This window comes from Grampus griseus (genome assembly GCF_964374135.1).
Source record: "Grampus griseus genome assembly, chromosome: 10".
Lineage (NCBI taxonomy): Eukaryota > Metazoa > Chordata > Mammalia > Artiodactyla > Delphinidae > Grampus > Grampus griseus.
The window spans coordinates 99,343,306-99,359,554 of NC_139004.1; the positions used below are offsets into that span (position 1 = coordinate 99,343,306).

Sequence of the window (16,249 nt, forward strand, 5' to 3'; positions counted from 1 at the left end):
TGAGTACTAACGGTACAGAGAGAAGCAGAATGTGGCTCTGGTCCTAAGAGAGCCACAAATTGCAGTTCAGTGTGACGGACACCGTGTGGTGTGTGGGCTGTGACTGCTCCTCTTGTACCCCACGTCTGACATCTGTGAGGCGCTTGATAATTATTTGTTAAGTGGATGTGTACAAGGTGGGATGGGCACAGAAACTGGTGGGCTCCAAAGGGATGCGAGCCACCTGGAAAGACTTTACAGGGTTGGTGGTACCTGCAGGTGTTACAGGGTAAATAGGGGATTGCCACGTGGACACGGGACGGCAGGCCCTTGCATGCAGCATGGTCCCAGAAGCGGCCGCCCAGGAGGGGAGATCACGGAGGGCGCGTCTATGAGTAGGGGTCTGACCTGGTCCTGGTGGCACCGGGGCACTGCAGGCGGCTGTGCAGGGGAGTGGCAGGGACCGGAGCTGGCATCCGGGTGAGGGCAGGCTGGAGGGCTGAGCCGTCAGGAGGCAGCCAGCCTCTCAGCTGTAGGGGCAGCAGCAGCGGGCGGAGGGAGAGGATTCGGTGTCAGAAGCTGGGGGCCCAGCCTCACTGCTCCAGGCGGGGACCAGCTGATGCTTTTCACTGACTGTGTTGCTCCCTCCTCCCACACACCCGCTGAAGAAATGCCACAGTAATGGAAGGCAGGAGGCGAGGTGGTGCTTGTTCTTGGAGGCCACTCGGTTCCTGAGAACATTCCAGAGACGTGTTGCAGAAGTTTCCAGGGAGCGTGCAGTTAGGCCTGGCTCCGCTTCCCAGCTCTGTTTTGGCAGGTTTCCTTGGATGAATCACCCGTGTTTGGTGGTACCACCCATACAGTGTAACATGTTTCCATAAATGGCCCTCAGGAACACGGGCAGCCCTGCTGTGGTGATTCAAAGCGGTTCTTAGGTTTTGAGAATGGTAACAGCGAGCTGACTGAGAGATCTGTCTCTGAGAGCTGTTTTTCATTTCAACGCTTCAGGCCCTGACCGGATTTAGTGACAAGACATTAAACCATCATGAAGCTCATCCGTCCATCTTATTAGTACTATCACAGTAAAAACTTACTCATGAGATTTCGAGGGTCTAGTCTCCAGCCTCCACAGACCTCCCCGGTCTGCTGATGACTTAATTCTAAATAAAGCCAACTCCGTTGGATTAAGATTCTCCCCATGTATAATAAGTGCCTAAGAGCCGCTTGCAGAGGTTCATAAAAGCTATTTTAGGCCAATTATAAACGAGGCTTTGGTTTCATCAGTTCTTAGGGAAATGTGTGTTTGCTAATAATGGAAAGTTTCTGAAGAACTTAGATTCTTATGGATACCAGGAGGTCATCTCTTCCTAGGCAAGGACTGGATTGAACCTTTCCCAGCTACAGTGTCTTCTTAGAAAGGCAGGGAAACGAAATGAATTGAGCAGTTAGGTGCTTTGCATGCTTTGGGGCGGGGGGCGGGGGGCGCTGTGCCTTGCGGTCTGTGAGATCTTAGTTCCCCGACCAGGGATTGAACTTGGGCCACGGCAGTGAAAGCACCTCCTAACCACTGGACCACCAGGGAACTCCCAGCATGGTCTTTGTAAGTCTTCAGGAAATCTAACCTCATTAAGTCTTTAAGAAGGCTTGATCATCCCCATTTTCTAGATGAGGTGGGAGGGTTTAAGTGATACTTCCAAGCTAACGAGATTTCAGCCCAGGTCTGCTTATCTCAGAGGATCTTCCTGTTCTACCACTGTGAACCCAGAAGGGAAAGTTGAGGGAAAACGAAAGGAAAAGAAGGACTTGGCTTTTTGAGGAACCACCTTTTCTTTTCTGTTGCACCTTTTGGCCACCATCTGCGTCCATCTGAAAAAGCAGTGTGTTGCGTTAATAAGTAGTGGGCCCCAGGAGAGCAAGCAGCAGGCTGTCACCAGGAGCTAGAGGGGAAGCAGGACAGTGTCCACCCCGAGGAAACGGAGCTGGGAGACCTGCCCTGGGCAGCCTGGCCACGTGCTCCAGACCATGGGCGGGATCCACACCTGCTTCTTTATTCTTTCAGCACAAGCATTGAGCCCCTTCTAGGTCAAGGGCACGGCAGGCAGAGTTTCTGTCTCACAGAGTTTACATTCTAGCTGGAGAGACACACGTAAGAAAGATACTTTCAGGCGAACGTAAATGCTCTGAGGAAGTCGATCGGAACGGGGTCACACAAACTGGGTGGTCAGGGAGGAGCTCTCTGAGGAGGGACCTTTGACTCCGGGTGTGGGAGCAGCAGTTACAAAGGCGAAGGCAGGAGTGAGCTCAGTGTGTCCGGGGACGGAAGTGAAGCGACCATCTAGGGAGAGCGCTGGGCGAGTGCCACGAGACGCCTGGGAGCCAGGGGCCTTCACGTGCTGAGAAGGTAGCTCGGGCTGCCCTAGGGGACGGGCTGCGGGGACGGGCTGCGGGGCCGGAGCACAGAGGCCTTCGCAGAAGTCCAGGCGCGAGGTGGCGGCGGCCAGGATCAGGGCGCTGGACCCAGAGAAGCGGGCCTGGCAGGTAACCACCTGCATCTTCAGAGAAGCTCTCGATTTGGATCTGGGTAGAACTAAAGTAGTTCTCAGGGACTTCCCTGGTGGCGCAGTGGTTAAGAATCCACCTGCCAGTGCAGGGGACACGGGTTCGAGCCCTGGTCTGGGAAGATCCCGTATGCCGTGGAGCAACTAAGCCTGTGCACCACAACTACTGAGCCGGCTCTCTAGAGCCCCCGAGCCACAACTACTAAGCCCACGTACCACAACTACTGAGCCCGCGTGCCACAACTGCTGAAGCCCATGCGCCTAGAGCCTGTGCTCCGCAAGAGAAGCCACCACAATGAGAAACCCGCGCACCGCAAGGAAGAGTAGCCCCTGCTCGCCACAACTAGAGAAAAGCCCACGCGCAGCAACGAAGACCAAACACAGCCAAAAATCAATCAATCAATAAAATTTAATAAATAAATAAAGTAGTCCTCAAACCACATGTACTCTTAAAAATTATTGAAGGACCCCAAGGAGCATTTTTACGTGGGTTATATGTCAGTGTTTACCAAATTATACATTAAAATGAAAACTTAAATATGTGTTTATTAACTCATTTTAAATTAATGATAATAAACCCACTATACATTAACATAAATAATATTTTTATTTAAAATAACTATTCTTTCAAAACGAAACAAATCCAGTGAAAAGAGTGGCATTGTTTTTCATTTTGGCAAAGACTTTAAGGTCTGGCTTCAGAGAAGTCCCCTGGATTCTCACATCTGCTGCTGCGCTCAGTCTGTTGTGGTGTCACGTGTCTTGGAGCCTCTGGGAAGAATGAGTATGAACAAGGCCAATAATGCCTTGATCACACAAAATGGTTTTGACTTTGAGAGCTCCTGCAAGGGTCATGGGGACCCCAGGATCCCCAGACTGACCACACTTAAAGGACCACTGCTGTAAAGAGAAGTGTCATCAGGTGGCCAGGAGAGGATGACGGTGGGGTGGATTGGGGCAATTCCTGAGGGTCAGGACGGTGTTTCCTTAGCAGGACCTTGTCACTGCTTGAAAGCCCTGCACCTTCACAGCCTGTGTACACTTGAGTCCTGAGCCCTGGGCGGGGAGGAAAAAAGCCATCAGCACCACTGTGGTGGAGCAGAAGCCTGAGGGCTCAGGGCAGGGACCACCTTCCTGCTGCCACCTGCACCAGAGGCCCCTCCAGGATACCTGAAATCTCATCTTCCATCCTCATGTTAAAAAAGAAAGTAGTTGGGCTTCCCTGGTGGCGCAGTGGTTGAGAGTCCGCCTGCCGATGCAGAGGATGCGGGTTCGTGCCCCAGTCCGGGAAGATCCCACGTGCCGCGGAGCGGCTGGGCCCGTGAGCCATGGCCACTGAGCCTGCGCGTCCGGAGCCTGTGCTCCGCAACTGGAGAGGCCACAACAGTGAGAGGCCCGTGTACCGCAAAAAAAAAGACAGTAGCATTTAGAGCCACCATTTCTTCGTCATTGACTACTACAGACCAGCCTCACCTGAGCTGTTCAGACATCAGCGCAGATCCTAATCCCCTTGTACAGGCAGAGCCAACACCGGGGCCTGTTTGCTGTTGTCAGTGCTTGGCATTGTCTTGTTTTTGTCAGAAGGTTATTTTTATTTCCACGTCAGTGTGATTTTACTCAGCTGGGCCCGACCTTGTCTGCCGTTCCTCTTGCCTCCCCACGTGAGTGAAACATGGTGCCTTTCAATGAAGTTAATGGAAGATGGGGTTTACTCGATCGGAAATCACTTTACAGCAAGGGTGACCAAGAAACTCATTTGGTTTACACAAACCAAGTCTGCGTTGCCCACTTTCCACAATTTTCTACTTATTTTTTTCTATAAATTCTTTTCTCACTTTAGTAAGGTCATTTGACAGAGGAAAATCCAATGAGCACAGGTTTCTATTGTTGTTGCTATTTACATCGTTTTTCAGTTTAGCCGTGTGTTTTTATAAAGAAAAAATACATGGAAAATTTCATAGAAATGTGTTGTACTGATTCTAAACCATTTTATGACATTCATATTTTAATCCTTGAAATTTGAATGAACCATTTATGTTTAAAAATATGTGACCATTTGGATGGTGATAAGGACATTAATTTGTATTTAACGCAAAGAGAAATCAGTCTGTAAAATAATTTCTCAACGTGGCACAGTTTCTGATGAGCATTTTCTGCTTGCTCTGTTTTTAGGCCTTCTTCCTGGTCTATGCTCTGGGATGTCTAAGTATCTACTATGAGAAGGTAAGATGTTTTATTCAGACCCAGTCCACTTAAAATTTCCCTGATGTTAAAAGCAGGTTGTAGTAATTTCCATATTGCTGTAATACAAATGTGTCCACTTTCACTGGATAAAATTGGAATTGAATTTTTTCTCTAAGTTTAGGCTTTGGGTCCTGAATTGGGATTGTTCAGGCAAAAGCTAGCTTTGACCCTTTCAGACTGAATTTCATTCCCAGAGACTAGGAGGATAGCAGTATCTTCTATAACGATCAGGAAATCTGTCAGAGCGGTACCAAAAATTAACAGCAAAAATAGAAACTACCCGTGTTTTAGCACCTGCTTCGGTAAAGGCTGTGAGTTAGGAACTTTATATGCAGTACTTCTAGTCCTCAACTTGCGCCTGTAAAGACTTTTATAGACGAGGTAACTGAGGCTGAGGAAACACGTAACTCACCCAGGGTCACACAGCTGGTCTGGTTAGAATTAGTATTTGAACCTATGTCAGGACAGCTCCAAAGCCCATGATTTTGTGCTGTGTCCTGCTGCCCTTAGCAGAACGTTAATCCCAGTGCTTGCCTCCTGGTAGAGGAATTGGGTGGAAGGCGAGACTTCACCGTACACTTTTGTACTTCTTGAATTTTCGCCCATGTGAATACAAGACCTGTTCAAAATAAGTCACGTGAAATTAAAATTAAGATGAAAAAGGTAAGCAGAACATTAGAACAGAGAAAATACATTTTATTCTGTTGTTGGGGGTACGTATTTTGTCATTCATCCGCTTCTAACTGTGTAAGTCCCCTTCATGAGTATCCCAGTGGTTTGGAAACAGGTTTCTGGCTGACGGGTGACCCATTGTCTGAGAGGGGGGCCGTCCTTAGCCCACCCCACCTCCTTCCCTGGGCCTTCACTGACATTTGTCGGGGCGTTCCAGCTGCTCTGTAGAACCCTCAGCCTCTGAAACTCGGTGGGCTGTCCAAACCGGAAGTTCAGCCTTCTCCACGAGACTGTTGCTTGTTTTGGAGGGGGGTGGATTTCAAGACCACACACATATGGAGTTTCCACCTTAGGAACAACCGGTTGTTTTGTTTTTTTTAAAGGAGAAAAGAAAAAACAAAAAAAAACCCCAACTCTAGCTCATACTTATGGTGTTAAAATCTCAGACTGAGACAAACTGAGCAAGTCTCATTGAGTGACCGATCCGTAAACCAACTAACTGAAGGACTGGCCGTTTTAGTCAGCACTGAAATGAAGCGGAAAACCTTCCAAACTTACCTGGTCTTTCCTGTTGTGTTTTTGTGTTGGCACATCAGAATGTTCTCTGAACCGTTCTCAGCGTCTTCAAGTCCGACCTTAGAAACAAAATTCCCTTTGAAGCAGTTGGATTACTAACTTGTGCCTTGCAATAAATGTTCTAGTTTCAAAGACTAAATGGAACATGTTTTTGTAAAAATGTTACAGAATTATTTTTGGCTTTTCTGAATATGGCCTGACAAACCGCAGCAGCCCATTAGGGTCTGTGCGTGCTACAACGTGCGCCCTCTGGCTTTGGTGGATGCCCGGCCCGCCCCCATTCCTCTGCCTGGACTGTTCTCCCACCAGCAGCCCCTCCGCTGCCCTCCCCCGCTTCGCTTGTCTGTTACCAGCCTGCAGGGTTGCTGTCTCAAGGGGGCCTCTCACAGGTCCTCTGGGGCAGTGCTGTCCAGTAGAAACATGATGGGAGCCTCAGATGGGAGCCACATGCATAGTTTTCAATTTTCTGGTAGACGCATTAAAAAGGTTTTTTTTTAAGTCAGCTGAAATTGATTTGCATTATTTACATAGTATATTTAACCCAACATATTTAAAATTGCTGGGATAATTTATATTCTTTTTTTCATTCTCAGTTTTGAAATTCAGTGTTTTTTTAACACTGGCAACACATCTAAGTTCAGAGGAGTGGCTGGCTGCCGCCACACTGGATAGCGCGGGTCTGGATCTTGTGGTTAAACCCTTTGTCATGGGCACCGTGTTTGTTTATCTTCTGCTCACACTTAGTATAGATGTTGTTGATTCACCGGCTGGATAATGGGTGGATACATACGTCATAATGCTTTGTTTTCCCCCAACAACCGTAGGAGCCTTTAACGATTGTGAAGCTCTGGAACGCCTTCCGCGTAGTTCAGCCTACGTTCAGGACTACGTACATGGCGTACCATCACTTCCGAAGCAAGGGCTGGGTGCCCAAACCGGGCCTGAAGTACGGAACAGATTTGCGTAAGTGATTCTTGGCTTGGCAAGTGTGAGCACACCAGGGTTCACATCAGATCCTGGGGTGAAAATCGAATCGGTTATATGTGCTGTTGCTGTTTTTTCCTGAGATGATGGATGTCCTCCTGCCTTAGATAATCATGTTTGGATCGGGGTGGAGGGTATGTTTTCCTCTTTTCCACTCTGAGATCTTAGAAGAGAGTCCACAGTCCCTACCCCCGCCTCTCTTTAGTGTGTGATGTAGGGCAGTCCCTTATCTTCTGGGGTAGTCTCACCTGTCAGATTGTGTGCAATGCCATTAATAATCATTGTAGAACTGTGGTGATAATCACAGCTGACATTTATTGAGCCCTTATTGTGTGCCAAGCATTGTAGGAGACGTTTGACGTGCACGACCTTGTTTAATCCTAATAGCAGTTCTACAAGATCAGAGCTCACCATCCTCGTTTTTCTGATAGGGAGACTGAAGTTGTGAGAGAAAGGGTCATTTGCCCCTAAAGGTTCCCAGGGTCAGTAACTCATAAGTCTGGGCTTTGAATGCTGGAGCCGAGGCCCTTGGGAACTTCTACACAGTACTGCCTCCCTCATCTTTATTTATAGGAGGGAGTCGGGACCCGCTGAGCACCTCATTCACCAGATAATTGCTCAGGGTCTTGTGTGAGCCAGATCTTCTTAGGTGCCAGGAACACAGAGGTGCACAAGACAGACAAAGCTCCCTGGGTGGAGCTGCTCACGTGCTGGGGCAGGGCAGGGGTGAGGAACAAACAAGCAAACACATAAATACGTACTGTAATTTCAGGGTACTAAGAAAAATAAAGCAGAGTAAAGGAACAGAGAGTAAAAAAGAAACTTAGGGTGGTTAGGAAAGGGACTCTCTGAAAAGATGTGCCCCAAACAACAACAGAAACGTGACTACAGTGAGGGAACAGGTCACTTGACAGTCTGGGGAAGAATACCCAAGGCACAAAGGAGCAGCCAGTGCAAAGGCCCTGAGGCAGGACTTAGGAGCAGCACAAGGCCAGTGCGTCTAGAACTTAGAGGTCCGAGGGGGGAGTGACGTGAGGTGATGTCTGGGGAAGATCACGTGGGGCTGGGCAAAGACTTGGGGTGTTATGCTGGTTATTGGAAGTCCTGGGAGATTTTGAGCAAAGGAGTGACATATTCAGTAACATGATTTAGTGGGACCTTTGTGTACTTTCTTACTAATAGACGGCAGGGGGCGGGGGGCGGGGGGCAAGGGACGGGAATGGAAGCAGAGGGAGTAGTTAGGGAAGCTGACCTGACCAGCCCTGCGGACAGAATGATCGGGACCAGCTCGAGATTAGTTTGCCAGGTTTCCAGATGATTGCGTGGCCCACAGGTCACAGCATTTCAATAAGTGACGTAGCCGTTGCACTGCCGTCACTGGCTCCCCGCCCTGCTCTCCTTTCCCTGCCCCGTGAGAATAGCCGCTCCGTGTGAGCGCTTGGCAGGCCAGTGTGCTCACTGAATGGGCGAAACCTGAGCAGAACTTTCCAGTTGACCAGGCCACGGTGGTGCGCTCTGAGGAGGTAGGGGTAACAGAAAGAGCTCTCCGGGCTCACACCGGTTCCATGTCTTACTACCTGTGTGACCTCAGGGAGGTCAGTTCATCTCTCTGAGCTTCCGTTCACTCGTCATGTAACATGGATAACAACATCTTTATAAGACAGCATCTTCTTTATAGAAAATAAAAACAAAACGTAGCCAGGGGAAGGGACCTCTGTTGAGTGCCTTGTAAGCATACCTTACTGCGTGTGTTTTCAGTACTCAAGCCGTATTTGTGGATGGTGGGTAGAGAAAACTTTCCGCATTGAAAAATAAACTGCCTTATAAGGCTGGATGAAAGGACAGACAGATGGACAGACTTTTAAAAAGAAAAGAAATATGTCAGCTGCTGTTTCCCAACCCCCCAAGGGCTTTGCCGCAGGAGGGGTGTATCGTGCCCTTGGAGCTGCTTGTGTGATTAGCGTGAGACCAGGTTTCTAGCCCAGCAGTGCCATGAAGGGTGTCTTCACATCTCCTGCTTTAGGGAGAATTCAGGAGCTGCGCTAGCCTGGGGTGCGAAAGAGCAGCTTCCTAAACTTGACCTCTTCTCCAGGCACGGCTACATGGTGCTGCTGGTCTCTTAACAGCATCATTTTAATTTTGAAGGCGAGTGATGTGATCACACATACCCTAGAACACAGGCTACACCCAGGACGTGCTCCCTTAACAATGGTTTCTGCTCACAGAGGTAATGACTCATGACAAAGGGCCGGTAGGAAATTCACATCTTATCAGGGAAACCCTTCCCTTGACTGAGTCTTGTCAATCAGATTTCATTCCAGGAGCAGCGCTTGGAACAGGGGATAAGATCTCAAATGAGGCACAGCTGCGGGGCCAGTTGACCTTGATTGCCCTGTGCTGAAAACCAGGCCAGAAATCACTTGGGAGCCTTTCCGTGCATCCCCCCCACCCCAGAGGCTGCTGCCGGCTCGTATGGTGACCAGGTGCCAAAAGCGCCAGGTGCCTTGGTGCTTTTCTTCTCCTGTCTTATTTCATCTTCACGCTCCGTGAGGCGTGTGGCGCTCACCTCCTTCAGTAGCTGAGGAAATTGAGGTTTCGAAGGGTCAGGGGAGTTGCCGAGGGTCCCACAGCCGGTAAGTACAGAGGTTAGGGCTGTTTGGGTCCCAGCTCTGTGTACTTCCCACCACACCTGACTAACATTGCCAGCCAGAAAGCCGAAAACCAACTCCAGCCTTCTATTTTTGTCTTATGCATTCCCACCCGTTCCAATTTTGGGTTCACGTGGACTGAGTTTGATCATGTGATTCCCCAGCTCCCTGCAAATTAGAAGTTGCAAAACAGGTAGAAGGAGGGGAGCCGTTAGAAGCCAGCAGAGTTACAGGATGTCCAGAGAAGAACCGTTGCTGGTCGTGGCATCGGCCCAGAGCTGGTGGCTGGCTCTGCCCCAAGGGAGAGGCGCTGGGGCCCCATGCTCCTCACAGAGCAGGGAGCTGCACCTTCCTCCCATCCCCATCTTCAGTTCTTTCCCAAGCCACCCTCTTGGCTTATTCTTCTAATCAGACTTTGAATGTTTTTGTTAATATTTTCCACATTTGCACACATAATACGTATTAAATCATAAGTGTTTTTGCATGCAACTCCTGAGAATATTCTTCTCCATAATTATGGCATCATATAATACCTAAGAGAAATCAGAATTATTCGTTAATATTAATCAGAATAATTAACAATTCATTATTGATTATTCGTTAATATTAATTAATTATTCGGTAATATAATATCATAAAAATATCCAGTCCATATTTCAATTTTCCCACTTGTCCCCACAATGTCTTTTGTGGCTGTTTGGTTTTTGATTTTTTTGACAGGCTCCACTCAAGATTCATTTGTCACATGGAGTGCATTTACCACTTTTAGTTCCCTAGGGAGGCCATGAGAAATGACCACAAACTGGGGACCTAAAGCAGCAGAAGGTCTAGAGGCCGGAAATCTGAAACCACGGCCTTGGCGGGGCCGTGCTCCCTCCGTTCCTTCCTGCTTCCAGCTTCTGGTGGCGCCAGCTGTTCCTTGGCTGTGGCTGCATCCCTCCAATCTCTGCAAAGATCCTTTTTCCAAATAAGGTCACATTCACAGGTCCCAGGAATTGGGACGTGGACATATCTTTTGGGGGCCACCATTCAACCACTGCAGTCTCTTCAGTCTTTTTTAATCTAAAAGAGTCCCTCCACCTGTTTGTTTTCTGTGACGTTGACTTTTTTTGAAGAGTCCCGTAGGGTGTCCCACAGTCTAGGTATGTCTGATCACTTCCTCGTGGTTAGATTCGGCCTTGCCGTTTTTTTGCAAGCACGGGTGATGTGTGTCCTCACTGGGCACGTCCAGGGGTGCCTGATGTCAGGTTGTCCTACTGCTGGTGATGCCGTTTTTTATTGTGTTTTATTGTTATAAAAATAATTTTTTTTATTTTTAAACTAGGGCAGCCATTGTCGGGTGTCTGCGCTTTTCCTTTTGTAGTTCACAAGTGACTTGTAGGGTGACACTGAATATCTGGTTCCCTAGTAGTTACAGTGGTTGCCCAAACTGATTATTGCCCTGATCACTGTGTTCTGACTCTATCATTCCTTCCGCACGTCACGTCTGGTGTTAGTGTAAGAAAGCACGTTTCCTGTCTTCTCCCTCTTCATTCAGACTTTATGTTTAAATACCCACTATTTCTTAGACTTCTGAAGCTTTCATCTTTCTACCTGGGAGGCATTTTGGTAAAACTATTTCATTTTCCCCTCTGAATACACTGTTATCATTGTAATCTCTATTATCATGGGTGACTCTTCGAGCACCTCCACCTGCATTATTACCCCCATTTTCCATAGGCAGATTGAAACACAAGTGTCATCATATGGTCTTGGCACTGCTGAGCCTTGAGTTGGGGTCTGACTGATGCCATGTTTATGCTTTTAACCCCTAAGCTGCACCTCCATCGTAGTCAGGCATCTGAATGGCCTGAGTTGGGGGTCGGAGCTGCTTTCAAGCTGTGTCACTTTCCAGGTGCATCTTAGGTGAAGGATGTGTAACTGATCATAGCTAATAGCAGATGAGGGCTAGAGAAGATTTTAATTTCCCCTCGTGTCTTCATTTTATGATTTTGGAGGCTGAGGCTCAGGGAAGTTAATAATGTGTTTAAAGCCACACAATTAGGAGTGGCAGAGATCAGGCCAAAACAGAACCCCGAATTCAGTCTCATCCCAGTACAGAGTCTCCTTCCACTGCACCACATCCCCAGAAACTGAGAAATAGGTGTTTAGATATTTACTTAAATGTGGGCCCTTACACAGTGAATTTGAGCTGACTTGCCAAATACTTTAAATACAATTGAAATAGGAAATATGTTCATAAGAAGGAAAGGTGACCATGGAAAATATACGTGAAGGGTTACTGTATCACCATTGGGCCCTAAACTTGTTCTGACCTCGTGGTGCGTGAGCTAAAGGGAAACGTGATTAAATACCAGGTTTATGCCCAAAAGGAAAAGTTCTGCCAGTTCCTCAAAGGAAACAAAGCTTTTCTGCCTTGGTTTTTGCACAAGCTCACGGATATAATTGTTAGTTAAGGTAATTCCTGCGGCTGTAGTTACATATAAATTCCAGATTTCATGGGCTTAATTAACACTAGAAGTTAATTCTGTTCATGTGAAATCGAAAGCCAGTGTCTGAGTGGTAGGTGGACCAACTCCCACAGGGACTGCAGGGGCCCGGCTTCTTCTTGTGGTCCCACGAGCTTCACTCGGCCTCACAAAGGAACAAGCACAGGCTCGGTGCCGGGGAGGGTTTTCTGGGCCAATCAGGAAGTGCCCCGGGACACACAGCCACTCCTTGCTGCTTGGGAGGCTGATACAGTGTCTCTCACGTGCCTGGAGAGAGAGCAAACAGATCTGGTGATCTCCGCAGCCTGCCACAGGCTGTGCGCCCCCGAGGGCTCGCCTGCACTTCCACGGTCCATGGCAGACCCCGGCCAGCCACTCTGACCTCCACAGACTGAATGAGGTGGGCAGGCGGGTCTCCGAGTGGCGTGTGTGCTTATGTGACTTTTTCCCCACTTGACTTTGAATTTCCTAAAAGTAGGCATGAGTCTCATTCATCTTTAGCACAAGCACCTATCCGGTACCGGCCAGAGGAGCTCAGACCCTGAATGACGATTCAAAAGATTTGAAATGAATAACTGAATGTTGGTCCTCATTATACCAACTTGACACGCTTGACATGATTTCACACTCTCTCTCTGGAGAGTGTAAGACAAGAGACAGGACAAAAATTGCTTATACTTGGATTTGGAGTTCATTTGTGGGGTGCAGGTGGGACGAGGGTGTTAGGGTCTTGGCACCAGATTTGCTTTGCTAATTTTTGTTCCAGGGGGAAAAACAGTTTGGGTTTTAAAAACAGACCACAGGGTGTATTACAGGTTACCCACATAGAGAGCCCTGGGTGTTTGAAGAAGAAAATATAAGTATGAAATGAGACTTTGATTTCGAGCGGTTACCAGTTTTCTTTCTTTCTCTTTGCAGTGTTGTATCGCAAAGGCCCTCCATTTTACCACGCAAGGTTTGGAGTGATTTTTTTTTTCTTTTTGGAGTATAGTTGATTTACAGTGTTGTGTGTGTTTCTGCTGTACAGCGAAGTGATTCCGTTACACATACACATACATTCATTCTTTTTTAGTTTCTTTTCTCATTTTGGTTATCACAGAATAATTGAGTGGAGTTCCCTGTGCTATGCAGTGGGTCCTTGTTGATTATCTATCTTGTACATGTTAGTATGTGTGTGTTCATCCCAAGCTCATGATTTATTGGAGTGATTTGTAAATAAGTTCATGGCTTAAAGTGACAGGAGGAAATTTCTGAGCCCCAGTTTAATTTTCAGAGGCACACAAATAATTAGAGTCAAATTCCTCCTGGTTTAATAGGAATAGATACTATATGTCTGTCCCTTATAAGTAGAAGTTGTTACACTATCTATAAAATAATAAATAGGTCAGGATAATTTATGTTTTAGCATTAAACGTTGAGTTAATCTATGCAGTTACTGCTATATAGTAATTATTCATCTTCATATCAGTGAGTATTATTATCTAAACAGTTGAGTGAATTCACGGGTTTCACGCTGGGAGAAATATTTCTGTTCCTTTCCTGTAAGTGCTGAATCAGGCTTATAGTTTGTAATGTAAAGTGTGAGTTTTTCATTAATACTTTTCCCAGTAGTAGTCTAGGGGAATTCAGGATCAGATGCTGTGTGTTTTATTTTCTGTATTTTCGTTCTTGGTAGGACAAACAATGTTATTTTTATTTTATTTTAATATTTATTTATTTATTTTATTTTTGGCTGCATCGAGTCTTAGTTGCGGCACGCGGGATCCTCCGCTGTGATGCGTGGGCTCCTCGTTGCGGGGCTCAGGCTTCTCTCTAGTTGTGGTGCTTGGGCTCCAGAGCACGTGGGCTCTGTAGTTGTGGCACAGGGCTCTCTAGTTGTGGCCTGCATGGTCAGTAGTTGCGGCACACGGTCTTATTTGCCCCGCGGCATGTGGGATCTTAGTTCCCTGACCAGGGATCGAACCCACGTCCCCTGCGTTGGAAGGTGGATTCTTAACCACTGGACCACCAGGGAAGTCCCAAGCACTGTTCTTTGTAAATGGGTTGACTTCATGTTTTGTTTTGTTTTTTAAACACCCTTTGCCTTGTTTTCCAGTTACTCTGTCATCATCGAGCTGGTGGATGACCGTTTTGAGGGCTCTCCTCGCAGACCTCTCAGCTGGCGGTCCCTGGCTGCCTTGAGCAGAGTTTCAGTCAGTGTCTCCAAGGTAACACCGCATCAGCTTTGGGGTTCACGTGTCATTTAAATGGTTGGATTTTTCGTCTTAATTGTGGTAGAAGCATAAAAGTCACGTGTAGGGACCGCAGAGCATTTGTGTGAACGAAGCTCTGGAAGCTGGTCCTCCTCTCCGTTTTTCCCCCCACTAGCTGGTGCACAGCTCCAGGGGTGGAGCTCCGAGGTTTCCCATGGGGATGGGTGTCAGTGGGCATTGCCTTCCTTCCTGGGGGCCAGCCCAACCAGCACGTGCTCAGAATCCACTGCCACTCATTCACAGACGACTCAAAAAACACTGACGTGTTTGTTTTTTCATAGGTAGCAGATCTCTCAAAGAGAGAGAGGAAGGGAATTAATATTTATCGCTAAACACCTTATGTCTTTTCTCACTACCCTGTTATTATCCTCATCCGAAGGGTGAGGAATCAGAGTCAGAGAGAGATGTTGGGTGACCAATCCAAGAACACACAGCTCATGAGCAGAGCTGGGATTCAAACCCAGAGCCACGTGACTGCCCCACCTGTGTTCTCCGATATCCCACTGCCGTCAAGTTAGGAGGGACATTTCGTCTCATACCAGGACTACGAAGAATGGAAGTTTTGTGTGTTCTCTGTTACTCAGTAACTCTCTGAGTTCTCCTTCCCACAGCTGCTGGAGGCGTGCAGGGCGTTGAGGCCGGAAGGGCCAGCAGGGCCAGATGGCGGCTGCCTGGGCGCAGGCTACGTTGCTTAGGCTTTATCCTGTGCGAGTCACTGTGTCCTAGAGAAATAGGGGTCTAAACTGTTTCCAGTATTGAATATTTTAAACGCTGTGTTTATAATCAGCATATGTGCTCTGTTTGCATTCTCCTGCCATGTCAACGATGACTGAACGGCAGGTCTTTGGTCCAGAGTGGGGCCTGGTTACGTTCCCGGGAGGAAACGGACATGCTTTGTGAGCTTCGAGTAGCACACACTGAGAGGGGGTGGAGGCGGCCGCGTTTCCTGCCCAGATTTGGATTTGTTTTGTGGGATACGGAGTTTGTTTTCCATGTCTCAATAGGAATTTATGCTGTGCTATTTGATTAAACCCTCCACCGTGACTGACAAAGAAATGGAGTCACCAGAATGCATGAAACAAATCAAAGTTCAGGTAGGTGAACTCGGAAACAAATTCATGTCGTCACAAAGGCTCTGCCCAGCGTATTGCGTGCCTTGGAACCTGTGGTCCCGAGACAGGACGGGAAAAGCATCTCGCCTCGGCGATGAGAGCCCTCTCAGGTCCTTCCCCTCTGAACCCAGCCTCGCTCCCCCTTAGCCCTGTGGCCCCTTGTCCTGTGATGTCCTCTGGTTTCCGCCCCTGCCGGGAGCAGCCCAGACCTCTCCTGGGTCTCGGCCCCTGAAACGACAAGGGTCACTGTTGGCTCGCCACCTCCTTGAACATCTTGTCTGGCTGCTGGGGGCCTGTGTTGGGCTGAGGCTCCCGCATCTTCCTGGCGGGATTTTCTCTGCCGGCACTGCCGACCCGCCATCCAGTTGCCCATCCCGCAGCAGGCCAGCCGTTGGTCCCCAGGGCCCAAGCGCCTCGTCCCCCTGTTTATCCTGCTCACACCCACTGGCTCAGCTCTTCATAAAATGCCAGTCGAGACCCACGTCTCCCTTCCCCGTGCTGCCCCAGACACACCGGCACCGTCACAGACCTGGTACTGTGTTGAACGGTGGGTTCGCACCAGCACTCCTGTTCCTGAAATGTGCTGGTAGGAGACCACAGCAGGGGTAGCTCTTAAAATCTTGGGGTGATTACTGTAGATACTGTAGATGTTTCCACATGAGGTCTGTTTGCTACATTCACATTTCTCCAAATGTTTAGTTACAAGGAATGGGGAGCAGGTATCATCCTTGTACA

The 16,249-nt window shown here is 48.1% G+C and overlaps 1 protein-coding gene across 2 annotated transcripts in view; it reads left to right on the forward strand.

The window, feature by feature from the left end:
- Window positions 1-16,249, forward strand: part of TSEN2 (tRNA splicing endonuclease subunit 2) — a 38,900-nt gene that overhangs the window by 21,819 nt on the left and 832 nt on the right. For both annotated transcript variants that reach the window (XR_014297294.1, XM_082663257.1), the window contains exons 7-11: window positions 4,710-4,760; window positions 6,854-6,992; window positions 13,069-13,105; window positions 14,246-14,357; window positions 15,407-15,496. Coding sequence is in view for 1 of the 2 variants with exons in the window: in XM_082663257.1 (XP_082519383.1) it covers window positions 4,710-4,760; window positions 6,854-6,992; window positions 13,069-13,105; window positions 14,246-14,357; window positions 15,407-15,496 (429 nt within the window). In the remaining variant the exon portion in view is untranslated. The remainder of the gene's footprint in view (window positions 1-4,709; window positions 4,761-6,853; window positions 6,993-13,068; window positions 13,106-14,245; window positions 14,358-15,406; window positions 15,497-16,249) is intronic.